Source organism: Prinia subflava, chromosome 2 (assembly GCF_021018805.1).
Source record: "Prinia subflava isolate CZ2003 ecotype Zambia chromosome 2, Cam_Psub_1.2, whole genome shotgun sequence".
Classification (NCBI taxonomy): domain Eukaryota; kingdom Metazoa; phylum Chordata; class Aves; order Passeriformes; family Cisticolidae; genus Prinia; species Prinia subflava.
In genome coordinates, this window is record NC_086248.1 from 9,573,216 (window position 1) to 9,600,835 (window position 27,620).

At 42.9% G+C, this 27,620-nt stretch overlaps 1 protein-coding gene across 2 annotated transcripts; it reads right to left on the reverse strand.

The window, feature by feature from the left end:
* Positions 1–1,647: 1,647 nt before the first annotated feature.
* LOC134565060 (b(0,+)-type amino acid transporter 1-like) lies at positions 1,648–27,568 on the reverse strand. 2 transcript variants are annotated; one of them, XM_063424438.1, is made up of 8 exons: positions 27,358–27,568; positions 16,190–16,285; positions 12,722–13,500; positions 10,962–11,095; positions 8,093–8,222; positions 5,760–5,884; positions 5,255–5,342; positions 1,648–4,198 (listed from the first exon to the last, which is right to left on the reverse strand). In XM_063424438.1, the coding sequence occupies exons 2-8, from the start codon at positions 16,215–16,217 to the stop codon at positions 3,965–3,967; spliced, it is 1,518 nt and encodes a 505-aa protein (XP_063280508.1). In that variant the 5' UTR covers positions 16,218–16,285; positions 27,358–27,568; the 3' UTR covers positions 1,648–3,964. The 2 variants fall into 2 exon arrangements, with proteins under 2 accessions (XP_063280508.1, XP_063280515.1); XM_063424445.1 differs by lacking the exon at positions 5,760–5,884 and having other exon boundaries at positions 3,985–4,198.
* Between the last annotated feature and the right edge of the window lie 52 nt (positions 27,569–27,620).

The window sequence follows — 27,620 nt, forward strand, 5'->3', positions numbered from 1 at the left end:
TTTTCTATTGCCTTCAATGAAGTCAGCTGAAGCTCTCAGAAGTGACAGACTGAAAGAGTTACACACAGTGGCCTGCATTAGGAAAGGTACCTAAGCAGACCAAGGGATGTCAGTGTCTCTGTAGACTTGACACTTGTGAGGATACACTTGGAATGTTGCATTCAATTTTCTGACCCCTTCCCAGTTCAAATGGAAAGCGAAGGAACTGGGGAGAATTCAGCAAAGACCTCCTACGACAGAGGTCCAAAGCACTTTGTCTACATGAAGAAGATCCTTGAGTTGGGCTTGTTGAGTCTGGCAAAAAGAAAAAGAGGAAACATAACAGCAACCTACAGGTCCACAAAAGAGAGTTACGAAAAGGATGGAACCAACCACTTTGGCAGTAGAAGATGATACAGGGAAGGGCATCAGCCAAAAGCTGTAGCTTGAGATGTTCAGACTGAACTTCAGCAAAATTTCTTTATCCAGAGAGATGGTGGGCTCTCCATCCTCAGTGTTTTCCAAAACATGAAGAGATAGAGGCACAGATAACCTACTTAACATGATAATAGACCTGCTTCAAGAAGGAAGCTGGACAAGAGACCTCCAGAGGTCAGTTCCAACCCACATTGGAATGGTCAGTGATTCCTAGAGCTGACTGTACTTATTTCATCTCTGAAGAGAGAAGATCCCCTAAGTGTGATGAGCTGGAGAGCAAGTTAACACTGCTGAGAGAGTCCAGTGAGGCCTTTCTTACTGCCTGTGTCCCAGCAAAGAGCAGGAGAGACTAAACACCAAACCCTCTGCACTGGCTGAGAACTGTTCAGATAAACCCAGTCAGTCTAACTGGGCACACTGTGTTTCTTGAACAGAGGAAAATTAAAGTGATCATGAATTCTGCTCTGTCCCACCCAAGGGAAATTTGTCCTCAATCACAAATTATGGCAATCGCTTGAACTTGGGCATATGAGCATGCCTGACTACAAAATCACCAAAGGAGGATTTTCTGTGCTCTTTCACACACTGGACTGTCCTTTACTGTCCCCAGGTGTAGTCCATAGCTGATGCTTCTGAGGAAGTCAGGAAAAAGCCCAGAATACACTTTGCTTTGTGCACCAAGGTAAAACTCTCAACCGGTTGTTGCCAGTTGCCAGCTGAAGAATGGGACTTAGTTATACTCAGGGTCTTGAGGTGAAGGAGAGATCTTACAATTATCTTGAGGTCAATGCTGATAGTCCGTTTTTTCTCTGAGCTCCTGAAGAAAGGGCCTAAGCACAGGTCGCAGGGATCTGGAGCTTTGGAAACAGACAGGACCAATAAGATCTTGTTGTATAACCTGTACAGAGCTCTGTTCACTGTCACATTGTCACTGCACCACAGGAATGAATGGTAAGGACGTATTGCCTCTTCCTGGCACTTCTATTGTAAATATCTCATGAAGGAAAATATATTTCAATTTACATATCCTGGGGTTATAGATAAGCAATCATTTTGAAAAATGAGTGTATGCACAGATAAACAGCCATGCATGTTGTTAAACCTTCTGACCGAGGAGAGATAAGCCTGATGCTGATTATTTATGATCATGCAGTAAAATTACTATGGAATTGTTTTTCTTGGATGAAAAACAGAAAGAGACACATTAACTCATTTCATTGTAATGCCCATTTTATTGTAATTATCTCACAATTCTCTGAGCTTTCAGCATCTTGTTTTGGCAATATAAATACCTGCAAATCCTAGACAACATAAATAAAAAAGAATATCTTGTTACAATAATATCTATAGAAAATGAGACTGGTGTAAAGTATGATAATTGCAGCTTTCCAGTTCCCCTATATCCATACACAAGTCAATAACATATAAAGGCTATTTATTCAAAGTGCTAAATCTTTTCATGTTCTTAATTAGAACACAACCCTGTGTGATAGGCTTCATAAATAAGTAGGAAAAATATTGTTTCCAAAAATTATAATCCGAGAAATTGTATTATTCTAATTTTTACGTAAGTAGCTGAGATGCAGCTCCTTTAAGAAATCTCCCTGACATAGATGAAGAGCCTGGAGCAGTGGAGGGAATGTATCCTAGAGGTCCTAACCTCATCAGTCCTTTTAAGAATATCCTCTCCTTTAAGAGAGGCATCCCAAGAATTTTATGTTGTCAAAGGATTCAGGAGGAAAAATTGTTCCCTCATTTGTTGGCAACTCCAGTAAAAATCAGTGGAAGAAAATCCTCCTAAGCACTGTCTAAGCTAAGGATTTGGACAAGGGCCATCTGGCCTACCCATTATCATACCTAACACTTGGAAAAACAGACCATTGGTGCATCCTTGTGGCTGCTCATACCACCACTCAGAGGAACAGACGGGGTGACATTGCAGAATGAGATTGTAATCAGATACACAGCTCTGAGGGGCTGGAAGAGGCCCGGAGGATCAAGTGACCTGTGTTCCAGGATCATGGTGGGTTAGGTAAAAGGTAGCAGGATTGTAGCAGGTTCTGTAGAAGAATGCTGACAGAAACTTAACTTTCAGTACTTTTTTTAGTCCTAAAAAGGACTAAAACAAAAAAAAAAGGCATTTAAGGGACTAACTCCTAGACCTACTCATAGACCTGACCTGTCTATGACAGGACAGATATCATCCTGGAACCATCTGGAAAAATGTGAAGAAAAAAGCTTGTAATACTTCTTCCCCTAGAGCAGGAAAAAACCTGTTGCACCTCTGGATAATGGGAAACAACAGTGCCTTCAGTGTTTTAGGTGTGGGTGAGAGCACAGGCTGTAACTTAGGTGCTGTGCCCTTAGACTCACAGAAATTGGTGGAAATGGCTGTGGTAGAAAATGTGAGAGAACTGAGATCTCACCACCTTTCTGCACACTGCTCCAAGGCTGCACTGCCCTCATGGGGGTACACTTCCTCTATGTCCAGCCTGAACATCTCAAGCCACAGCTTGTGACCATTGCTCTGAGTTGCCATCACAAAGAAGGTGGTCTTCTCAACTCCACCTTCAACAGCAGGGCCCAAACTGGATGCATGATTTCAGGTGTTGAGTCCAAAGAGACAGACTGTTTCCTTGCTCTGCTGGCTACACCTCTCCTAATGTAGCCCAGTATGTGGTTACACTCCTCCTACTGTATGTGGTTTCTTTAATTCCTAGTCAGAGTATCTTGCTGGCACATATGCTCTAGGGTTTTTTGTGGGTTTTTTTTTCCCCTCACTTTGTCACAAAGTAAGTTATTTGTCTTCAGGGAGATCACAGGAAGCACACGGGTGGATGTTGGTACTTGAGTGATGCTGCTTGTGTCCTCATCATGAATGGATGAATCCCAGATGACAAATGCATTCTCAACAGAGTAAACTGACAGAGCTTTAAAACACTTTTTGTCTCATGTCAGAGGGTTTTCTGTGGGAGATGTGAGAAGATTTCTGAGACAGAAAAAGGACTGTCGTGACTGTGCACCTAGAACTGGAAGAAGCATAATCTTCCCAGAGTGAATACCTGAGTGAAAAAGGGTTTATTTCTTGTGGCCATGGTGAGCCCTGGCTTTACTGATTTGAGAAGCTCTGCAGTCACAGTGGGCAGAACTAGGTGTAAATAATTAAAGGCATTGCTGGAAATGGCTATGTGACGCAGCCTGCTACAGGAATAATATTTCACTGTCTATCTTTTGCTGCCTTTTATCTTGAAATATGATATAAGATCCTGAGAATCAGCCCTTTTTGGGATAAAAAATACAAAAGCACATATTCCTTTGGAATCTATATGTAATGCCAAGGCAGAGTTGAAAAGGAGAAAAAAAAAAACAAACCATAATTTTAGAGAAACATGAGGAGTCATAGCTGTAGTCCCTCTCACCTCATCACTTAGTGTCACTCACATTCTACTCATTGCTCTTTACAGAAGAATATTTTCTGAGCCTTGAAAGCCAAGGTGCTGGGATAAACCATGAGGTGCAGGCAGCCACGAGAAGGGAGGATGTCATCTCAATTTGCATCCCTGGTAGTTGGAGCAACTTCTAGCAACAACTGGAGGTGTAAAGTGACTCTCTGTAAGAAGCGAGGGTGGTATTTAAAGCGAACAAGTGGGAAATAAAAAATGATGCCACTGAAAATGAACAGGATGATGTAGAGGATCTCTATTTGGGGTTGATCAATGATGGGAGCTAACACCAGGTACACAGCTGCCATCAGCACAATTATGGGGATGATAATTGGGACCTGTGAAAGCAAAACATCAGCATAAGGAGTCATGTAGTTCTGGACCTCTGTGTGTCTGGACAACCCTGGAACTTCTGCAGAAGGCTTTTTAGATGAAACCTTTCTGCAACCTGAGGTACTACCTAGACATACCAATTAATCCAGACATCCTGTTTCCCAGCCTACCCCTACTCCAAGGCTGAACATCCCTACAAGAGCTACACCACCATACCACACCTTAACCCCCTGGTCTTCGCTGCCCTCCTAGACCTGAAGATGCAAACTACCAGGTTTAGGCTGTTCTTGCACTCCCTACTACCTTGCATCTAAAAGCCAAGCTGTAGACAAAACACAGAGCAATTGAATTCAAATCAACTGTACCCTTGCACAAAAAGTTTTTTCCATGTGTGCACCGACAGGTGGACAGGTAATCTCAGAGGCAATTTCTGTAAGCCTGGTCAGAAAGCATTTTAAGTTAATTTGAAGCCACCCTTCCTCAAAGGAGAGTGGCTTGTGCATTCATTAATAATCCTCAGTCACTGAGGAAGCACTGCAGATCAGCTCACTCATGGCATCAGGGGAAGAACACGACTCCTGATTTCCTTCCTTTGATCTGTTTTGTGGGGAGTGCACCTGTCCCCATGTCATCTCAAAAAACTTGAGGCACTCCACCTAAGTTTTTTTTTCTCTCTGCACGATTATTACATGTGGGCTACCCTCCAAGGAGGTTGCCCAAAGTCTGCAAGCATAAACAGGTGATTGATGTTGATCAGAATCATCCTTCATTTACCATTTAAATATTTTAGAAAAAAGGGGATATGGTAGATATATTTTCATAGTGAGGAAACATGGCATTATTAGCTTTTCAAGACAGAGAATTCAACCTTGACTTATGCCTTGTATGTTCACACTATCTCACCCCTTGTTGGCTTTGCTGACACAAAACTTGAAATTAAAAATGGAAGGACAACCACATTAAATCTGCAAGCCACCAGTGCTCACTCTCTTCTCTAAATGTTCTTTTAGTCATTTGAACAATTTAGGAAAACATTTGAGAGTTTTATGTTATTACTTTACCTTGTAAGATCTTGGCAGTTCTGGTTTCTTGATTTTTAAATACAGGAGCCCAGAAATAGTCATTCCATAGAAAAGCCATGCCATAAAACTTGAAGACAAGAAAAAAAATAGCATTAAATTTGGGGTGAGATCATCCAGGAATGTCAGTCCTGCCTTGCAGATCCCAGATGTTCTTATCTTTAATTAAAAAGGTGAATATTGTTATAAATTTAGTAGTTCTTCCATTAATTTCCTAACACAAACAATGAGAACTTTAGAATTATCTGAACATTACTGATTCAATAGGGATGAATCACATTCAGTTAAGTCTCTAGTGACAGGAGCATTCATACATGGCAAAGGTGCTGGTTCCCAATCCCTGTATTTTCTTTCTTCCCTTCTCTTCTCCCTAGTATTGGTTAGAAAGCAATAGCCCAGGCTCAAAAAGATAATGCAAGAGAATACTTTTAAACAGTGTAAAACCCATGAGCACAGGGGATGCAAACAGAATCCTACACACACATACCTGAAAAAGTTCACGATACTGGCAAAGCTTCCTGATATTATCATTATTAAAGACATTGCAGATGTAAACAGCAGAGCAGGGGAGGGCGTGAGGCATCGCACGTGAGCCATGGACAGAATGTCTGGCTGAGAAACAAAGCAAAACTCTGCATCATCATCTCATGGACTCACAGGCCCTTCCTCATCCCCCTCAGCCGCTGGTGGAGCTTTGCCTGCAGCCAGAGCCACTCGTGATCAGCAAATAAGCATCATATAAAACCAGACCAACTCCGAGGAGGGTAAATACAGAAAATTCCTTCAAGGGTATTTTTTTTTGTGTCTCACCAGTTTCCTATCAAATATGCAGGCAAAATGAGGTTTTCAAACTACTGATGTGGCAGAATGAGTCAAATTAGGGCCTTCCTGACCACCATCAGGATTTTTTGACATGGGCCCACACTTCTACCCTCTGTCATGTCTCTCTATGAGTTGATTTCACTTGGGATGACTGGAAAATGAGCCAAGGACTATTCCTGAAACTTTTATGAAAATACAAATTAAACCAGGATTTGCTTCAGGATTAGTGGTCTCTTCATTGTTTGTTTTATTGGGAAAGTTTAATGAGAAAGGCTGTTTTTTAATTTTTTTTTTAATTTTATTTTATTTTATTTTATTTTATATTCCCAACCAAAATGTCATGCAAGGACTTTTGCTAGAGATGAGTGTCTGAGAAATGGCATAAGCATTCAGCTCATAGTCTGGTATGGTCAGATTCAGACTATCTGTGCACTTCTCAGCACAGAGCTTCCCATGATAGACCAGGCACTGTCCTTAGAGAGAAAAGTTGAGTAACACCAAGGCCAGGAAGCATCAAAACCAGCAATCACCAGTCCAGTCATTTCCACCAATCTGGTCATTCATATGCATAAAAGATTCCCTGCCATGAACCAGGAGTGGAGATGGTGTTGACTCACAGATTCATAGGATGATTTACATTGGAAGGAAACTTAAAGATCATCTAGTTTCAACATCCCTGCTGCAGGCAGAGACACCTTTCACTAGACCAGGCTGCTCAGAACCCCATCAAGCCTGGTCTCGAACTTCCAGAGATTGGGCATCCAACCTCTCTGTTCAACGTATTTCAGTGCCTTCATAACTGAGGACAGAAATGCCAGATGCTGGGGGTGGGAAGGACCAAAATAAGCAGAGAGATTCAGGAGGAACACAAGAGGCCTGCTCAAAACAGAGAGGACAAATGCAGCTCAGCCCTTTTCCTCTTCTTTGTGGAGCAGTGTGGTTAGGTGTGTGTGGAGGTGTACCTGTGAGTCTGTATCAGCAGCTGGGATGTGGCAGCAACCTTGGGGGCTTGTATGCACATGTACCAGCAACTGGGGAGACTGGGAACTAGGGGCTGAGTATCCAGGAGCTGCTGGAGGGACCCACACTGTACATATGTTTCCATATGTATTTCTCACTAACAGACCCCTGATTAGCCAGAGAGGGAATCAAAGGTCCTCGGTGTTGTTATTGCTGGTGTTTGCACGACTCCCAGGTATGTACGTATGTGCACCTCTGTGTTCCCTGCTGTCTCTGTATGTATATATACAGATATACATGTATGTATGTGTGTACATAAATATGTTTCACACCTGTGTTTGCACGTCTATGGCTATGGGGAATATATGCTGGACTTACTGGATGGACCAGGAAGGAGGGAGCTGTAGCAGCCTGACCTCCACTGGGTTACTAGATTTGGCCCACCTAACAGAACCAATGATAAACTCAAGCTAGGAGAGATGTAAGGCTTGGTGTCACCTTACAATTGCTACGAAGCTTGAAGAGCAGAGATTCCTATGCTGCATCTAAGCCAGACTACCCATGAGAAAGCTGGATCGCCCCTGAGGCCAAGCAGTGTAGGCAGTGCAACATGCAAAGGCAACTGGCTGGTGCTGGGCTACCCTTCCAGTGCGAGCAAAGGTGCCTTCCAACACATGAGCATGGCCAGGCTCTCCTTCCCTGGCAGGTATATTCACTAGGTCACCCCACAGCCTTGGAGCCAAGCCTGGTGCTCCAATGTAGCAACATTTGAGTGCTTCATTCCAAAGCTGTTCTTAAAATTCAGGCTAGATGTGAATATGTATCTTTTTGAAAGCATCTGACTGAAGAAGAAAGCCCAGAGCCAACACATACCTCACATTTGAAAGAGATGGGTATTAAAGTCTTTGAGCAAGGAACAAACCGCTTGAAGAGATATCGCTCTGCCAGTTGAACATACACAGTGTTTTCCTCCCTGCTTTAGTGCCACAAGAAGGTGAAGCTGCTCAAAGCAAGCCCGACTCCTTTCTTTGTGCTTACCATATGGCCCTCCCTGGCAGCGATGTAGCACACACGGCCCCCGCTGAAGAATGTGCCGTTGGACGAACCAAACGTAGACAGGGCCACCGACACGGAGATGAGCCATGCCCAGCTGCCCAGCACTTTGTCCCTGAGGTGGGAAACAGTTCACAGCAAAAGATGAAGTATGTAGATGTACTGAATGCACACTGCAGAAGCAGACAGGTTTAATCCTTCCATTATTTCTATATTATATTGATTTTTTTTTCCGAAATCTTTCTAATGATTTGAAGTCTTCATGTAATTTCCATAATATTTAGAGACTAGGAAGTTTGTCTGATAGCTCTTCTTCCTGCTATATATATTCTGTTCACACTGCAATGCTGTACAAAGCAGTCACAACCGGCAAAACCACCTTTTTTGTGTACTGATGCTGTGGCAAAACACTTGAAGATACTGCTATCACAACCAATAATATTAGCTTGAAAATCACAGAAAATCTGTTCCCACCACACTGGAATAAATATTCTGCATTACTACTTCTTCCTGAATATGCATAGGATTTTAACCCTTTAATCCCACATGCACCTACTACTGCTCTTCTGTGAATCAGACTTAAGCCAAAGCAATGGTTTGAATTCCAGACATTTGGTTCTACAACATGTTCAGACATTTCTGGTTTTCTTTCTCTTTAGCAGAAGAAGTAGCAGAGTTACAGAGTTCAACATTTGGAAGGAATTATAATTTTCTCACCTAAAAGTGAAGATTGCCTTCTGGAATGAAGGAGAATTCAGAGTATTAACTGAGTAATAAATGCTGATGTTTGGGGTAATTATCACATACACAAACACTCTGTTTATCTAATCGGCAAAAATCCAAGACTCAAATGTTTTTTAGACCACTTTATTTGCAAGCAAACTGAAACCTGTGGTTGCTGTTAAATCACTGTCATCAAAGAAACTCTGGAAGTTTCCCGAGCTCCTTTTGTGGCTGCACCTCTCACCACTGAACAATGTTTCTTTCTGGCAGTATTCCACTTATATAGGGAATAAATGCATTTAAATGTGACAACTCCTCCTCTGGCTTCTTTATACTCCTCCCACTCTTTCTTAACGGCCTGAATAGCTGCATCTCTTGCTTGTGAGCCACAACTTTCACCCTCTCCTCAGACTGGCTCCCTACCTGTACCCCAGCCTTTGAGTGCCCAGCTTTCCTGTCACTAGTTCAATATTTCTTCCTGAATTGCACTCTTGGGTGAAAAGGTTAATCAGGCAGGAAAAGGAGACATGTTACAAAGGAGGAAGCTCACAAATAACTTGTTAATTAGGAATGATGGGAAAGGAAGTGCAGGGAAAGTTCATGACACTGCAGCTTAGTGAGGCTTTGAGAGATGCTCAAACAAAGCACTAGACCTTTAAAAGCTCCTACTCATAATGATGTGAAAGGCTGTTAGAGAACACATGCAGCAAGAGCACAGTTAGATCTTCAAACAGGAGATCTTGGAAAACGCACATGGAAGCAAAGCTGCTGCTGACTTTTTAGGAAGAGGATGAGTAGTACATAATCTGTGGATACACTGTGTCATCATTTCTTCCAGACAACTCATTTAGGGCTATCAGGGATTCTGTGTTTTTGGAAATATTTAGACTATGACTGGATGTTCTGGTGGAAGATCACTGATGGTGTCTATACCTCTCATGATGGTCCCTTACTTCTCTTCCTAAATTCCTTGTCTTGTACAGAAACTGTTTATTGTCACCAAGTAATTCAGGTTGATGAAAGGTAGAAATTGTGCAGCTCTGGAAAAACACAAGCCAATTGAAGATACAGTTACCAAAGGCTACCCAACCTGTGTATAATACCTCTCGAAGGTGTTGCTGAGATCAATGCTATTTTCCATTTCTGCACAGATGGAGAAGCTGAGACAAAAGAGACTGGGCCTGCTCTAAATTCCAGGTGCCAAGTGGACAGGATTCACCCTGTTGACTCCTCTCTCACTCCCAAACCACTGCTTCTGCATCAGCAGGGCAGCACATTGCTGTCTCCACTTCCCTGGAGATATCTCAAATGTGGGTCATTTCTTAGTCCCCAAGCTTGGATATGTACCCACGCTGCATTCCCAGTGCCTGTGGGGAGATGCTCTTCACCTCTCTTTTATAGACACTTCCCACGAGGTAAAACATGAGTGAGGGGAGTTACAGGTTCCCAGTGTAAACAAAGGGAACGAGGAGTAAGGAACTGCTGTCTTGGCAGACTAGATGCACCTTGGAGACCATGGCCAGATGGTGCTGGTCAGCCTTGGCATCATAGAACCACAGAATTATAGAATCATAGAACAGTTTGGAACAGACCTTGAAGATCCTCCTCTTGCAAGACCCTGCCATGGGCAGGGACACCTTCCACTACACAAGGTTGCTCAAAGCCCCCTCCACCTGACCTTGAATATTTCCAGGGATGGGGCATCCACAGCTTCTCTGGGCAACCTGTGCCAGTGCCTCACACCCTTCCCAGTAAAGAAAGTCTAAGCTAAACCTACACTCTTTCAATCTGAAGCCATTCCTACTTGTCCTACTTATAATGCCCTTGTAAAAACTTCCTTTCCGGCTCTTTTGTAGCCCCTTTCAGCACAGGAAAGTGATGTAGGGTTTCCCTGGACCTTTCTCTCCTCCAGCCTGAGCAGTCCCAGCTCTCTTGGACAACAGTGTGCTTCAGCCCTTTGAGCATCTTTGTCACCCTCTTCTTCTCTGTAACATGGCCTGACAGGTCCTCCTGGCCTGACCAACCCCGTGCTGCCATTCCCTCTGGGAATGACATCCAAATCTCCTGAAACTCAGGAGGGACCAGTGTTTCTCAGGGCTGCATTGCCCGCGTTGCCCCACGCAGAGCTCACCCCCAGGTGACAGCCACAGCTCCTGAAGACAGCAGCTCAGAGGGAGTCATGGCTGCCAAGTAGCTCACATTTACCAGCAAATACAGGCACGTAACCAGAGGAATGGCAATCATCAGAGCTCTGGGAAGGGTCACCTGGAAAAGGGATGACAGCAGTGTTAGGTGCAGCACATTTATGCCCGCACTGTGCTTTTTTTGTTTGTTTTGTTTTTGTCACCACCCACGTCTCTCATTCAAATTCCTCCACTCCCTAAGCTTTTCCTCAGAACAAGACATAGATCCAGATTCACATAGCAGTTTTCACACCAGTCTTGTACAGTTCCAAAGTTAGTCTAAAAAAACCTCACAACCAACCAAACAAAATAAATCAAAAAAGAACCCACCAAATATTATTAAAAATATTTTGATTTGTGCCCAAGATGCCTGTTGCATACTTCTTGATTATTTTAATATTGATTTATTTGTTATTAGTGTGTTATGTCTCCTGGTGTGCTGCATCTTCCCATACACACCTCACTGCCATGGACAAAGTTCCAGTGTGTGTTGTATCACATTATCTGTTAATGTATGACATTAACCGCTCTACAGTTTAAATCAAAACAAGGGGTTGATCTCAGAATCTCAAGGGGGATTTGTTTAGGAAGGAAGTATTTCTTTTTTCTTAGTGGTAGAATTGTGTCTTAGAACACCACAGAATTATTTTAAGACTCAATAAAATCAACAGTGTCTTATGCAACTGAAAATACTGAAAAGGAAATGGTAACTGTATGCATCTAAGAACCTGAAACATCAATCTTTGCATTCCCCACTCTCAACACAGGACAAGACACAGCAACTTTTAATGGTGGTGTCTCCCCTCTGGAAGGGCCTGAGTACCAGTGCGCATGATCCTGTGGGAGAGAGTGGCCCTGGGATCTGTGCTGCCATTTAGGTTAATATTTAGCTCCGTATTTTCATTTAATCTGTAGGATCTTGTGTGCTGCACAGGGAGAAAGCATACTGTATAACCTCTGCACTCATACAACTCTTGCAAAATAAGAATTGTTCACTGCTGCAGTGTTTGATCTGTGAAAATGGGTAATATGGCACAGAGAAGGCTGATGTGAGATGTGGGTGAGCTACTTCAGTGCCTATAGAATGGACTGCACAATGCTAAAATACAGATGTTTAAAGACAGGGAACATTCACAGTTAGATTCCCTTTCCAGTGAGGCTTGGCTTGCTCTGAAGTTGCCCCTCAATGCAACAGGGAGAGATAAAGTAGTGTTGTAAAGCATAGCTTATGGATCACATCTTTAAGAAAATACATGGTGTTAAGAATCCTTTATGGATTATAGTAGTGAGTGCTTTTCTGAATAAATCTAATAAATCTACAGTGAGATCCTCTAAACACTAAGACAAAACTTCATCCCCAAAGCATCCAACTGCTGCCTAATAATTTATTTTCAGTCAATACGTTATTTTGGGACTTGCACAGGACAACAAGATGGTTTGGATTGGAAGGGACCTCAAAGATTATCTAGTTCTAACCCCCATGCAATGAGCAGGGGTTCCTTCCACTACATCAGGTTGCTGAAAGCCCCACACAAGCTGGCTTTGAATACTTCTGGGGATAGGGCATCCACAGCATCTCGTGTCAGTGTCTCACCACCCTCACTGTAAATCCCTTGATTACCACTCTTAACACAATCACAGATAGAATCAAAAATTTTAACAGCAAGATAACGTCAAACCCAACTTGCTTGCTCACTCACTCACCCACCTCAGGCTTCTTCAGTTCCTCAGTTACATAATTTAGGTTGTTCCATCCATCATAGGACCAGAGTCCCTGGTAAAATGCCACTCCAACTGCCCCAATACCTGCACTCGTGCCTTGAAAACCATTCTGAAAACTCTGCGTTTGTCCATTGGCAAGCAGCACCAATCCACCCACCACGATCACCAACAAAGCCAAGAGTTTGGCAGCTGTGAAAATGTTCATAACAGATGTCGCCAGCCTCACGTTGAGACAGTTGATGATAGTTAAAATCAGGATGCAGGCAGCAGCTGTGCATTTGATGGCAACCTGCGGAGATGAGCATCCTGGGTAGAACGGCGCAATGGCGTACTCAGCAAAGCTCAGACAAACAGCTGCCAAGCCAGCTGGTCTCACCAGGATGACAGAAGTGTAGGCGAAAAGGAAAGCAGGAAAAGAACCAAAAATCCTCAAAATGTAAATATATTCTCCTCCAGACTCTTTAATTATTGTTCCAAGCTCAGCGTATGACAAGGCTCCAAACGTGGCCAGGAGACCACATGCTGCCCAGATCAGCAGGCTGCTGGCAGGGTTCCCCATGTGATGTAGTACCCACTCAGGGGACATAAAGATCCCCGAGCCTATCATGGTGCCTGCAATTAATGACACACTGCTAATCAGGCCAACCTCTTGTTTCAGTCTTAACTTCTCCTTCCCTTCACTCAGATCTGTGGACGAATGAAGTGGATCTGTTGTCTTCCTTTCCCTCATTGTGGAAATGTGAGGAGAGGTTGTAAGGAGAGAATCTGAAAAAGAATTAAGGCATTTGAATAAGGACTACCTCAGGCTTTAAGGTTTAGTTAATAATTACAAAAGTCACACTGACCGCTGTTCAGAAACACAAACTTATCTTCTGCACGTCGCATTCTCCCATTACCCATCTTATCTGGGTAATTTATTACACTGAATTTGATTATCCCTGAATCTCACTGCAAGCAATGGTAATGGATAGTATCCAGCACCACCTCAAAATCACTCAGCACATTACTGGACTGTGATCCTGGTTATCTCTCCTTTAAATCATGCTTCAAACAGTATCTGAAATAAGGATCGGGTAAGCAAAGTCCCCATGCAAATCTGTACTTTATTCTTTGCTTGAATGTCAATGTTCAAGCACTTGCTTCAGTGCTCAATCATATTTTCAAACTTCACTGTAGCATGATCAAACAAACAAGTCTGCCGGCCAACATGCTAAGGCTTTGCTCAACAAGGAACATTTCCAGTGTCTTGATCAAAGAAACAGAAATGTTTTGCTGAAACCAGTCCAGAGACACTTTTTCTGCACAGTAGTAGGGGGCAATATGGGCTTTTTCCAATTCTAGGAAGTGCAGGAAGAGAAGGGTGAAAAGGCTACAATTACATTTTTCCAGGGCCTTTTTACCATCGTACATAAGGTGTGCTCACTCCTACTAGACCACAATCTTCAGAGCACTTTGTCACAGCTCATCATACACACATGACAGAAACACAGAAACACAGCACATGCTTTTGAAGATACCCCTGACCCTTACTCAGATATCTAACACATAAAATTCCAGACTCTGAGGCAGGTTCTGCAATAAATATTACTATTACAGTGCATGAGGCTGCATTTTGTGATATGTGATGTGTATGAAGTATTCAGTGTAAGGGAACTTCCAAAGGGATTCCTTTGAACATGAACTAAACTTTACTGGAGAGATACTGTCCTTGGAGGTCTCTTGCAAACTTCTGTTGTGATAAGTACCAGAAGTGAGACCTTTCTGTGCCCTTCATGGCAACCAGAGACCTTGAATCTTTAAAACTCTCTGTCCTTCTCAAACATTTGAGCTAAAAAAAGCTTGACTATAAGCAGAGGAGTATTTCTATTGTTTCTCTAAACATTCCTTCTAAATAATTTAGACTTCCTTTTCTTTGCCTTTTCATAAAATCATCATCATCATCATCATCATCATCTAACTAGTTTTGTAGTGCTCTGCAAGAGTCCAAGGTAACTCTGGGACCCTTAACAAAACTCATGGGTCCACAAGAAAAACAACATATACAAGTCACATAATTTCTCATGCTAAGGCAAATAAAGTTGCTCAGATTTCATCATCAGGCTGAAGGACTTTAAGTTCTCGAAAGAAGAAAAAAAGCTCTCAAGACCTCATAAATAAGCAGGGAGGTTTAGAGTATAAATGTTATCATTAGATTAAGGAAATAATGAGAAAAGTTTGATGGGTTTCGTAAAGGATTTCAGAAGCTATTCCTATCACCTCTCTAGTATTCACTAGGAAATGAATGCCATCTGGTTTACTCCTAATTTCAAAGTCCCTTATAGCATGTTGTTCACAGCTGATCAAGGGGTAGCTGTAACAAAATCCAAAGCTTATACTTTATCAGTCAAGTAGGTTTTTTAAGCTTTCCCAGCAAAGGTGTGAGTTCTGAGAATAAACATACACCTTGTACTGCAAGGGTGCAAATTGACGCATTTTAAGTTAATGGTTTGCAAAGTGGCTGAGAACTTGGAGGGAGGCATCCCAGTAATGCAGAGTATTTTGGTTTGCTTTGCCTAAGTGCCAGTGCTCTTGTCTGGTTTAGCTATTTGTAGTGTATTCTTCTTTAAATTGCAAATGACACTGTAAGGCGACACTGGAATCCTTCAGGGTCCAAAGGTCTGTTTTTTTTCCTGCACTACTGACACTGTATTATGTACACCAATCCTTATTGAAAACAAAGGCACAAAATATGGTTAAATCTACGCTAGAAGAAAAACTCACATGACTACAGGTAGTTAAATATCCTTCTAGTAAGGCTATAGGTATATTTCTCTAAGTCTTCTGTTTTAATGAAGGAATTTCTAGTCTGAAGCGTAAATGCAAGGTTCTTGGAGGGGACTTTTTCAAACCTGAATTGTTCTTACTCCTAGAAATTAATAACTTTTAATCTAATGTTATAGGAAAAAAGAATTAGAATTTCTTCAAACTTGATCATGTCAAAAAAATTTCTGTAAGGCCGCTCATATAACCAGAATTAATTAACTGGTATGTCAATAGCCTCAATCAGTTCCTAGAGGGAACTCTATTTCCGATCCCAGATTCATTGTTACTCAGTTCTAACTGCTCCCACCTAAAAAGTAATAAGGAATCTAATAAATGATAAGAACTTGAGGCTATTCCTGTGCAAGCTAAGGCAGTCTGATTGCTTTGGATTTTTTTTTCCATTGTCTCGCACTTTTTTGACTGATATTAGCAGTAAGGAGCAGCCAAAAGATATTTTAGTCAAATGAATTGTCACAATTACAATTTGTCAAAACTGAGGATGTAAAAGGGCAACTCACTGCTCCCTTCAAAGGGGGAGAGGTATAAGAAGGAGTAAAAAATACAAGTTCCACTTTCTCCTCGTGTGAGTAGCAGAGCTTTGCTGCTCAAGCTGTCACCTAATAACTCCCCTACCTGAACTGTTCTCACTTACCTTGGACACTGCAAGGGGTGGTTGCCATCTACTGGTCCCGAGCAATAGTGCGACATGGCTCAGTCCGCATCTAGATTTGGTATTTTGCATTCCTGGCTGAAAAGAAAAGCCTGCTGTAAGTATTACTTCTTCAACATTAAGATAGCACAAAGAGACTATGTTCGAGTTGTGAGTGAAAACTCTCCTTAATGTCCTTATGGCTCTTTTATCTCAGGAGTAACTATGAGGACTAGAGAAAACTAATTTAAAGGTCAACGTCAGTGGTAAATCTAGGCAAAACATGTGGGCAAATATTTTGTAATATTTAATTTTAGGTCCCAGGAGGGATATTTGGAACACAGTTATGGGCTTGGTTTCCCTGTCCCATGCTTCGAAAAGAGTTACAAATCTCTGGATGGGATTAAAAATGACCTGTAATCTGAGGGCAGAGTGGCTAAAAACATTGGACATAATTTTCTTTGGAGGTAGACACCAATACTATACTTATAAATTTGTGCAAGGATCAAGAGGTTTTTTTAAATAAAAAAACGCCCAAACAACAAACATCGAGTCAGATGAGAGGTACTAAAGGTTAGAGAATTCTAACCTTTAGGTTAGAACCTGGACATAATAACCAGGACATAAGATGTGGGTTTGATGGCCTTCTCTACTTAAGAACATGGAAACCCAAAAATTCAGCTTGAATACTCTCACCTCCAAAATGCAAGATTTCAGCTGCAGTTGCAGGCAGATCTTGGTGCCTGTGCTTGCTATGTAAGTAGAGATGCCTGAGTGAAAACAGAGAGGAAGTGAAGGCCAGGAAAGTGGAGCTCTGAAATATATCTTGAGCCCAGAAGAAAAATTGGGGCAGAGAGACAACACACCCCAGATGTCCCGTGTGAAAACAGACAAACAGAACTCATTGAGAGGCATCTGCCTGGGGAATGGCTGCTCCATGTGTTTGACTCTAAGGCTCTACACCTCTAGTGCACCCTGGCTCTTCTCACATCTGAGCCTTGGAAGAGGGCAGCTTTGGGCCTCCACCCCACTGGAGATGGCCTGGACCCAACAGCTTCTTTCATGATGTGTCCAGAGGTGTATGGTTGCCCCCAGGCAATATGAAAAATGGCCCCCAAGACATGAAAAACGGGGCTCCTTGTACAGCAGAGCTCTGGCTGGGATTTTAAAAATGCCAATGTGAGCTGCAGCTAGCAAAACAAAAACACAGCTTGGGCTACTGGGAGTAGGATGGTGGGGTGGAAATGACATTTCTGAGGATACAGGACAGCCCTGGGCTTCACAACAAGAATCATCACTCAAACTGAGCTTGTTTATATTCAGAGTAACTGCCTTTCCCTGTCATGTTACAAGAGCAGATCTGAAATTGGGGGGTTAAGAGTGAATCTTAAACCAAATAATTTACCACGAGCTGAGTTAATGCTCCCTGTCTGGGTCTGCAGACAGCCTGCAGCTGAGCTTGAGGCTCCCTGTTCCTGCTCAGCAAGGGCTCAGCATATTCTGCTTCTGCAGCTATTAAACTTTGGAAGACTTGCTTTTGTTTTATAGATATTCTTTATTGAAATGTATTTGGTATACCATGTTTCCAATTAGACACTGAGTATTTTGTTTAATTATCTTACTGTGTTCAAGATGAAGCTGCTAGTGCCATACTGCACCTCTTAGAAACAATGGGATCCATGTAGAAAGAAATCTCAAAGGCTCAGGAGCAGGCTGTCCCTATGTGCCAAAAGATGAGTCAGTGGGAAAGAAAAACAGCCAGACTGAATAGGGAGATTTTGCTGAAACTCGGGGGGAAAAAAAAGAGAGTTTATGACCTTTGAAAGAAGGGCAGGTGACTCAGGAAGAATACATGGATGTCATTGGGTTGTGTAGAGAGAAAACTAGAAAGGTGAAAGCTCAGCTAGAACTCAATCTAGCCACCACTGTGAAAAATAATAAAGAGTGTTGAGGATGAAAGGAAATGGTCTCAAGCTGCACCAGAGAAGGTTCATGTTGGATATCAGGAAGAACTTTTTCACCCTTTTTTTGAAAAGGTGGTTGAGCATTAGAATGGGCTGCAGAGGGACGTGGTGGAGTCACTGCCTCTGGTGGAGTTTAAGAAAAAACAGGCCGGGGCACCCAGTGCTGGGGTTTAGTTGGCATGGAGCTATTCGGTCAGAGGTTGGCCTTGGCGGTCTTGGAGGTCAAACCTTAATGATTCTATGACACTAGCTGCTCTAGAAGATACTGATGGGGTAGGATGAAACACTGATGAAAAGAGAACCACAGTGGAAAAAAAACAACTTCAGCTTGGGAAAAGTACTGATCCCAGTGCTGCTTGCACAGGTCGAGGTAATCTATCAAGTGCTATTGGTAGTTTTTCTTTCAGCAACTGAGGGAAATTACACAAATTTCTTTCTTCATTCTGTATTTCCTGGGTTTATAGCTATATATGTATACAATACATATACACATACAATCTGTCCTGTTTTCTTTTCCTAGCAATACCTTAAATTACCCTTAATAATTTATTTGCATTTGTTTGTACTCTTAAGAACTTCTTTTAAATGTTGGAATTAAATTTTCATTTATTTATCAATTTTAATTCAAGATTAGATTATCTTGTCCTATACAAAGTCTGTTTTGCAGAATCATTATCAAATGAATGCTGCCATTACCAGCATACAAATAAACATTTTCATGAAAACTTTCTACTAAACAAGATTAAAAATAGAACTTAAACATGCCAAAATTCTATTTAATCACTGAAATACATTCTTACATTTCTGAGTAGACGCATAATAATACCCTCACTAACACAAGATAATTTTATTATTTTAAAAATAAACTTTTACAACACATGCTTAGAGTTTAACCTGTAAATCTATATTCACTCTGTTAGGTAGCTATTAGGTAACTATTCTATAATAAAATAGTTTCCTCTGTACAATTCCTGTCAGAAACATTATAATAACATTGACCTAAATAATTCCAATTTTTCTCAGGTGAAAAGGGGACATAGTAACTGCAGGTACTAAACTGAATTCCTTAAAAAGTTCACGAAAACTGTTCCCTATTTTTGAATGAAACCCTAAACCAGAAGTGACATTTAGGGCCCACAGGAGGAAGCTTCCTTCCTCAGCCTGCCCCACTCTGCCACAACATCTTCCCAGTAACCCCAAGGACTGAAAGGCTGTTTGCCCACGTGCCTCCTTTCTTCTTCTTAACCACAAAAGGGAGGGAAGCACCAGCTCTGGCAGCGTGGCACAGCAGAGGACTGCCCTACTACTAGGGGACTAGGAAAAGCACATGGAGAACAACAGCCAGGAAGGAAGAGAGGATCACGTTGCTCACAGCAGCTGGTGAAAGTTTTATGAGTTGCCTCCGCCTGTTTGCTTTCCCTGGGCCACAGTCAGGAGCGCAGGGCGGGGCTGGGTGTCTTATCCCTGCCTGGCACCGCTGCTGTCAACACGTGTGTGAGGCAGATCACCCTTCCTCTGCTCTCCCCCCACGCAGGGCTGGGATGTGCTTCAGCTCACACACAGGGCCAGCACGAGGGCAGGGTTTGCCCCTGCATGCCCAAAACATTTGCTTTGTGGAGTGGTTATAAGCTGTACAATGGGCTCTCGGCCATCCATGCTTCTAGCCCTGTGGAGTTGGTCTCCTGGATAAGCTTAGCCAGGGTCAAGGGGACTCAGCCAGTCTCCACACCAGTTACTGCCTAGCTTCTCAAACAGCTAGGACAAGGGGGTAATTTTAATGCTGTTTAACTATAACAGCACTTAGACTCTTTCAAATATAAAGGAAAAAACAATGTTTGCCTGGAAAAGTCATGTAGGTTATGACATTCTTAAACATCTCTGACTGAGCTTTATGAACTTGCAACAAACACGTATTTTCCAGCTAATGCTTAATCTTGTGCATTTCACAGAAAAACTAATGATCTTGGGAAGATAGTGATGGGTTGAGACTAATTCCTCCTATCTCTATGCTTTGGTTAAATCTAAAAATAGATATAAATAAAAGGAAGGATGAAATGGATTAAGCATCTTTTCTTGGCCTTCCAGAGGAAGTAGACGTGGGAGATGGGAACCAGGTTTTCATTCCATTTGGTAATTTTCCTTTGAGATTGTATGAAGGAAAGAACTGTGCTGAATGGTTTGGAGGACTCTTCCTGGTCTAGAGATCATAGCTCCTTAATCACCCCTGTCAGTGAGGCCGTCAGCATGACGTAACATGGATGTACAGGAATCACTCTTAAGTAGTATTGGTCTCTAATTCTTAGTCCTTGGCCAAAATGAGTGGAAAGGCACTCTTATTTACACATATAAACTTCCTGATTTGCAATCCACTAACAGGATGTATTGCAAGGGAAGAAGTTTTCTAGCCAGACTGGATTTCCATCTGGAGCCAGCTCAAGCCAGTAGGCAAAACAAGCCACAGGCTGCAGGGCGTGGTCTCGTGCCTACTTTTCCTGTGCCAAGGACATGGGAATTGATTATTCCCATTTGAAGAGCTAATCTCTGCTTCTCACTTGAAAAGCTCTTTGCTCCCAGTGTCACAGAGACAACAAAGGTATAGCTGCCTGGGTGGCAGGTTCCTCCCCCAGCAGCTCCCACAGGAAAAAAGAGCAATTCTCTTCCCTCTTGCCTTGCCTTTTGCATTTTCTGCTCCAGATGCCAGCTCACCACCCTTGGGTCCCCACCCCAGCACTGGAGGTGCGGATGCACAAGCGGCTGTTGGGCCCTGATAATAGATTAGCTGAAGACAAGGGTCCTGTACTGCAAGAGAGGGAGAGCTGACTCACAAAAAGAACTTGAATTTTGCAATATTTAAAAACTTATTGTTTCAACTCAATGGATTTCTTGTTTTGTTCTGTGTTTGACTAACTGCCTAGGAAGAAGGATGCATCAGACACAAGAGAAGTACTTCAGACGTCTGTAAAACCTGCAGATATAATTAAAGGTAAGCCCACAGAGGTATGAATACACTGTTATTATTTATGTAATATGTGCATAACATTGGCACCTACTTTTCAGTATTACAGTGCTCAACCACTTTGTTTATGCTCAGGAAGTAAGATGGAATTTCCCTTCCTCAGTCTGTGTCTGGCATTCTCCACTCACTGTGCTGTGCCTTGCTGCTCTGAAGGCATGTTTGGCACAGAAGGAAGTTTGGGTTCTCTGTGTGGAAATGGGGCCCAGTGGGTATGTCTTCATACTATAATGATGAGTCAGAAAAGAGGTCTGAACTAGCTCTGAGCTAATACAGCTGTGCTCCATTTTGGCATTTAAATGATGTGTCCAGTCATCTTGCTGCTTGTGGTTGGGCCCCCTTGACACTGTACACGAACAGGAAATTCTGGGGAGCTTCAGGTGCAGTTAAGATAGAAGAAAAAATTATAGCCTAGTGATTACACCAGAAGAGCAGAGACTACTGCAGATGTCCAAATGTTACCCTAGGCAAAGTCCACTTTGTGTCAAGGCTGCTGGTTCAGAAGAACCTTTGGCAATTGGAAGGATCAGTATTTGATACGGCAAGAGGTAGAAGGGTGTTAATGAACCGAAGACATGAAACTATGTAACTCAAAAAAAGTACTGTTGCAGATCTTGCTTCTAGTTTATCCTTTGCATTACAGCTTCTCATTTTTGAAGATACAGAGAAGTTCTAGTTCATGCAAGTTAAGTTGAAGAAACTTTTGCATAAGAAACTTTATACAAAAAAATCAAAACTTCTGGATATGCTTTTTGGGTTCTTATAATGTATTTCTCTAGGAGAGAAAAAAAAATGCATTCTTCTCACTCTTTCTTGTTCTGATATGACTGAATTATGTCATCCTAAATGCGCAAAAAAATTACGCCCTGTTATTCAGAGTTCTTGTGCTTGTTTCCATTGCTTCAGATATTTCTTTGAACTTTTTCCCCCCTTTTAGAACTCAGAATGTTTACTCATTAGTGCTTAATATATGAAATGAGTGACAATTTGATGCCCAGCTCTGAGGTTTCCTTCTTTGTACTGATTATGATATGCAATCTTCAGCTCTAAGAGCCACAGCCTGCCTCTGTCATGGAGAGTTCTCGGAACTCAATTCTCCACTGGAAAGAAAAATATACTCCTATTGAGACACACAGGCTCTTTTTTTAAAGATAAGCATTGATGCCACTCTGTTGTGAACGAAGTGAATGTGAATATAAAAACCAGCTGGCATTGTGTCTGGCTTTGCTCTTCACAGCTATTCACATTCCTTCATGTACGTGAGGTGATGCCATTAGTGACTCTTGGGTTACAGTGGCAGTCTCTGGTGGCTGTGACTCTGAGATGTTTATGAAGTTTGTTCAGACCTCAGCCACTTATGAGGGGATGAATGACCAAAGCCATCCTGCAAGAGAAACAAGTCTTCAGCTGACACCTCCTCCACCATTAGAGCATAGACTTACTCAGCAAAGCATTTCCAGGAGAAACATTTATTCTTGGGACAAGCTCATGATGATCTGTGCTGCAGGCCTGTGCACTCCACTCACTGACACCTCCTCTCATGCTTTTCCTTTAAACATTTTGTTCTTGCTCTTGCAGAATTGTTATCTTGTTGATAATGTCTGCAGGAGCAATGACCATGTGTGCAACTAAATGGCAATTCAGCATTTTAGAACAGTAGTATAGTAATGAGTCATTCAAAAATGGGATTAGAGACAAAATCTACTATAATATAATTGTGAAATTTCTGTTGATGCTAAATTCATGTGCACTAGCTCAATATGTTATGCCAGTTGGTATCTAGTCTGTAAAAAAACCAGAATATGTGGCCTTCCTTGAAGAAATTTCCAGGTGCACATACAGGTAGGGGGAAAAAAATCAAAATAATACCACAATTTTGAGGAATAGAGCAGACTAGCCTTTTCAGCATATGGAGAGGCTGGGTGCTGTCAAATGGGTTTATGGGAATAATACTAGGGGAAGGCATTTTTGTACCAGTTTTTGTGTTAAAAGGATAAGTAACTCAGAAGAGTTCTTCCCACATATGGGATAGAAAGCTTAAAACATGTAGTTTTAAACATTAAAACTGGACAATGGATAACGTGGGTCAAATGTTTCCATATCAGAAGAGAGGGTTGAGACAAGCTGTGAAGATTGAGGGATTCAGACAACAGTATCAGTACAAGGAGAAGCTGCAGAGACTGAGTTAATCAACAGGCTAGTGGTCAAAAGCCACAGAACAGATCAGCCCTGACTTAGCACATGAATGGCTGTGGCAGGGAAAGACTGTGCTTGTGAAGCAATGGTGGGGCAAAGGGATGCATGAAAGTCCCGCTGTGAAAAGTCTGCAGCTCCTAAGGCTGTTTCTCTGAGGCTCTGGGAACAGATTAGCCAAGGAGCAGGCTTGGCTCACTGGGACAGAGTTCTTACTGCAGTAAACCCTCCTATGTATTATGGTCACCGACAGCCTAAAACATGAAATACAAACGAATTCCTACAGCAACACACTTAGCAGCATGTCTAGTGACTGTAGCGTTTCAGACTCATTGATTTTATTACCTAATTTTAAGTCTTTTGACAAAATGGAATGCAGAACCTAATGCAAACAGCCTAGATTCCATATGCAGTCATGATGTGGGAAAGTTACCTTCAGAATGGGATCTGCTCCTGCTAATGCATGAAACTTACATCCAGATCAGCATATTTTACCAAGCTGCAGCTCACGAGGGACATGCTAAGGATATAAACCCCCATTCCAAGGCCCTGCTCTGAACTTGGACAGATAGCTGCAGTGGCTCCCGAGCTGCAGGGCTGTCCCTCAGTGGAGGTGTCGGCAGTTAAGTGCACCGGCTGTTTCAGAGAACTCGGGTTCACACACCCATGACTGCCCCTCTTAAGCCAGGGATGACAGCTAGACTGGGGATTAGACTGGGGATAGTTTGACTCCGAGGTTGGACTAGAGGGTCATTAAATCCCTTCCAACCCAAACAGCTCTATGCTTCTCTGACTGCAAGGCCATTAACAGAAGATCTGAGACAAAGATATTGACTTCTTCCCTGCAGAACAGCCCAGCTGCAGCAGAGGGCAGCCACAGTAGGCTGCTGATTTTGGGGACTCTCTCCAAGGAAATCATGCCTGTAAATCTTGAGCAAAGGAATCAAATCTGGGTGTTCCCCCGTCCTGGGAGTGAAGGATGTCACACACTTTGTTTTAAAAGAGTGCAAGCTTTTGCAGGGACATTCATTTTTTTGGAGATGGTTTGAGAGTGTCTACCATGACTAGTTGTTTCATTTTCATGGAGGAATACCTTCATTTTAATTAATACAGGTTAATTATTTGCTGCCCTGATAGATCCAACAGCACTGTTTGTCAAAACTGCTGGGGGACATGAATGTCATGGCACAGCAGGATAAATTCTCTTTATGTCCAGAGTTTTAGGTCCTGAAGTTTGTGGCCTTAGAGAATGTAGACCTCTTGATGATTAGACTTTAGCTGAGCAGAGGTGGTTAAGGCTGCAGCTTTCAGTTTCTGTGAGTGCTCCTCAGTCAAGTGCCTTACCCAGGGTGTCAGAGGGAAACTGTGGAGGAAGGCAAAGGCATCCAGGCTTTTCATATCCTTGGCTACCGTCTTAAACTGTAGACTGTATATTTGTTTAGTATTTTTCATTTAGGATACTTTTTTCACAGAAAAAAACAAAGCATAACTGTGTTAAAGGAGTTTATCTGAAATGTCTGGAGTGTAAGCAGAACCCAGTCAGCTGTTAACACATCATTAAAAAGAGGAATAGCTAGGAGAAACATTTTGTAATGGACTCATATCAAGTAAAACTATCTAAAGCATTAAGTATTTTTAAAGATTCCACTCAGAACAAAGCTAAGAGAGAAAGGCGTTTCTTGAACTATTCTACCATGTGTCAAAAACTTTAGTGCCATTATTGAATTGTGAGATGTGTGGTGGTGGAATTGCTTTTTTTTTTTTTAGAAAAACACTTTAGAAAATAGTCAAATAATTGTATTTATCAGCTCAAATCTCAAACTGATTGTACTTAAATATTTTTCTGTTTCATGATCAGGTTGGGTTTTTCTGAGAAAAAGCCCACTGAGAAGCACACTGATCTGGAAATCATTCAAGTTTATGCTTATCAAATGCTTGTTGAGCTCTTTGGGAAGATTTGATGCTTTATACAAACACTGATTAGAATTATTAAGGACAAACAAAGTCCCCAGAAGGGTCAGAGCTGGAGAGCTGGTGTAATGTAGACCAGCTGCTGTAAGTGTTCAAGATGCCAAGAGCATAACAGGGTTTCCTTCAGTCCCAGCTGGTCTGTATGAAGGGATTGGAGGCTCACTTAGAGGCCTTCTCTCCCCAGTCAGCACAGGAATTGGCTTTTCAGCCCTGCAGCCTCCCTGGAGACAGCCCAGGTGGCAGTAGGACAGGCAGGACACTGGGGATCACAGAGATTAGCCACGTGAGTGGCAGCAGGCTGCAGACACCCGAGTATTTAGCTGACTGGTATTAGGCTCAAGAAATCATTTTCATTTCTTGCAGAAATGTTTCTATCTTTGTCAGGGAACTTTTATGTTCTTAGCCATGTCTATAAATACTGAAAACAGTCAGGATTTTCTCCTTTGAGACATCTCTATTTTTAAGAACACAGTTGGTAGTCACAGACATCTCATCCACACAAGTGCTGCGCTAGCAGTAGCACCAGTGCAGGTGCTATTCCTGCAGCCCAGCCTGCCTGGAGTCACTGCGACAGGCAGGGCCCGACTCCTCCCTGCCTGCACATCAGGGGGTCGGCAGCAGGACGCTGCAGTGCCCACAGGACAGAGAGCCACGTTCTGGCTGAAGGTCTGATCTGTGCATGGCATCTGTCACTGTCTCCTGCAATGGAGCGCTCGCTAACTAGTTGTTTGAAAAACGGGTAAAAAGGCAAAATGGGGCATTTTCTTGTGAAATGAGTGTTTTAAAATGTCACTGACATGCAGAGATCTCTGTAATTTTTAGGGGCTGCTGAATATGCATAATTTATGCTCATAAGAAGTGAGGTTATCAAGATGCAGCGCTGGCAATGCCTACCAGCACCAGAATTGTATTTACCAACAGCACAACTCTGCTGTACCAGTGATCCCATCTTTAACTCTGTCAGGAGAAGGGAATAATTGACTCCTTGCCCAAAATCACCACACAATAACTATTACCACAGCAGTTAACTAATAAATTAGTACTAAATTTATTAGTTAACTGATAAATTAGTAACTGCTGAGATGCGTTTTTGTTTGGTGTAACACGTGTGCAAATGTACATCCCACGGGTGGTGCTGGGTGTGGGGACCTCAGAGTCACCAGGGACCACTGGGGACCCCTCAAACAGGCCTCGCCTCCCCTTTGTCTCACAGGCCCTCAGGCGGGCACCACCTCCACTGCCACACTTCCTAAAAGGCCTAAAATCACAGAATTGTTAGGGTTGGAAGAGCCCTCTGGAGATCATCTAGTCCAGCCCCTGTCAAGGCAGAGTCACAGGAACGTGTCCAGGTGGGTTTTGAATGCCTCCAGAGATGAAGATTCCACCACCTCCCTGGGCAGCCTTTTCCAGTGCTCTGCCACCCTAATTTAAAGTTCTTCCTCATGCTGAGGTGGAACTCCTTGTGTTTTGGTTTATTGCCACTGCTCCTGTCTCTGGGCACCCCTTAGAAGGCTAGCACCAGCCAGGTGCTTCAGGCTGGAGGAGACTGAGGGGAGACCTCATTTCAATCTTCAACACCCTCCAGAGTGGAAGTGGAGGGGCAAAAGTAGCAATGTCATCTCTCTGGTGACCAGTGACAGCATCCAAGGGAGTGGCTTGGGGCTGAGTCAGGGGATGTTTAGGTTACATATCAGGAAAAGGCTTTTCACTCAGAGGTCGGTTGGACATTGTAACAGGGTCCCCAGGGCAGTGGTCACACCACCAAGCCAAAGAGAGTTCAAGAAACGCTTGGACAAAGTTTTAAGGCACATGGTGTGACACTTGGGATGTCCTGTACAGGGTCAGGAGTTGGACTTCTTAATCCTGATGTGCCCCTTCCAACTCAACAAATTCTGTGATTCTGGCATCCTCTTGGCACCTGCCTTTGACATACTTATATGCACTAATGAGATCCCCTCTCTGTTTTCTCTTTACTGAAGAGGCCCAGCTTCCACAGTGTCCTCTCACACAGGAGATGCTCCCCAACTCACATCATCTTGGTGGCCTCCGCTGGACCCTCTCCAGTAGCTCCGTGTCTTTGTTGCACTGAGGAGCCCAGACGTGAGACAGTAAGTGAAAGCGAGCACTAAACACACTAACCGTGCCTGTGGCGGGAAGGACAGCGACGGGGCCATCCCCCTGCCGCGGTGCCCGCGCTGAGGGGCGGCGCGCGGCGCATGCGCGGCGGAAGGGGCCGGGGGCCGCCGCCTCCTCCCTCCGCCTCCCCGCGGGCCGGGCCGGGGCGCGCAGGCGC

Bases quoted from the DNA above. Each gene is read 5' to 3' on its own strand.
- LOC134565060 (XM_063424438.1), bottom strand. From the start codon at position 16,217: ATGGCAACCACCCCTTGCAGTGTCCAAG. The intron at 8,223-10,961 runs GTGAGCTCTGCG...TTCCCACCTCAG, and splicing joins GCTGTGGCTGTCACCTGGGG to GGACAAAGTGCTGGGCAGCT. The intron at 5,885-8,092 runs GTAAGCACAAAG...TTTGTTTCTCAG, and splicing joins CTGCCAGGGAGGGCCATATG to CCAGACATTCTGTCCATGGC.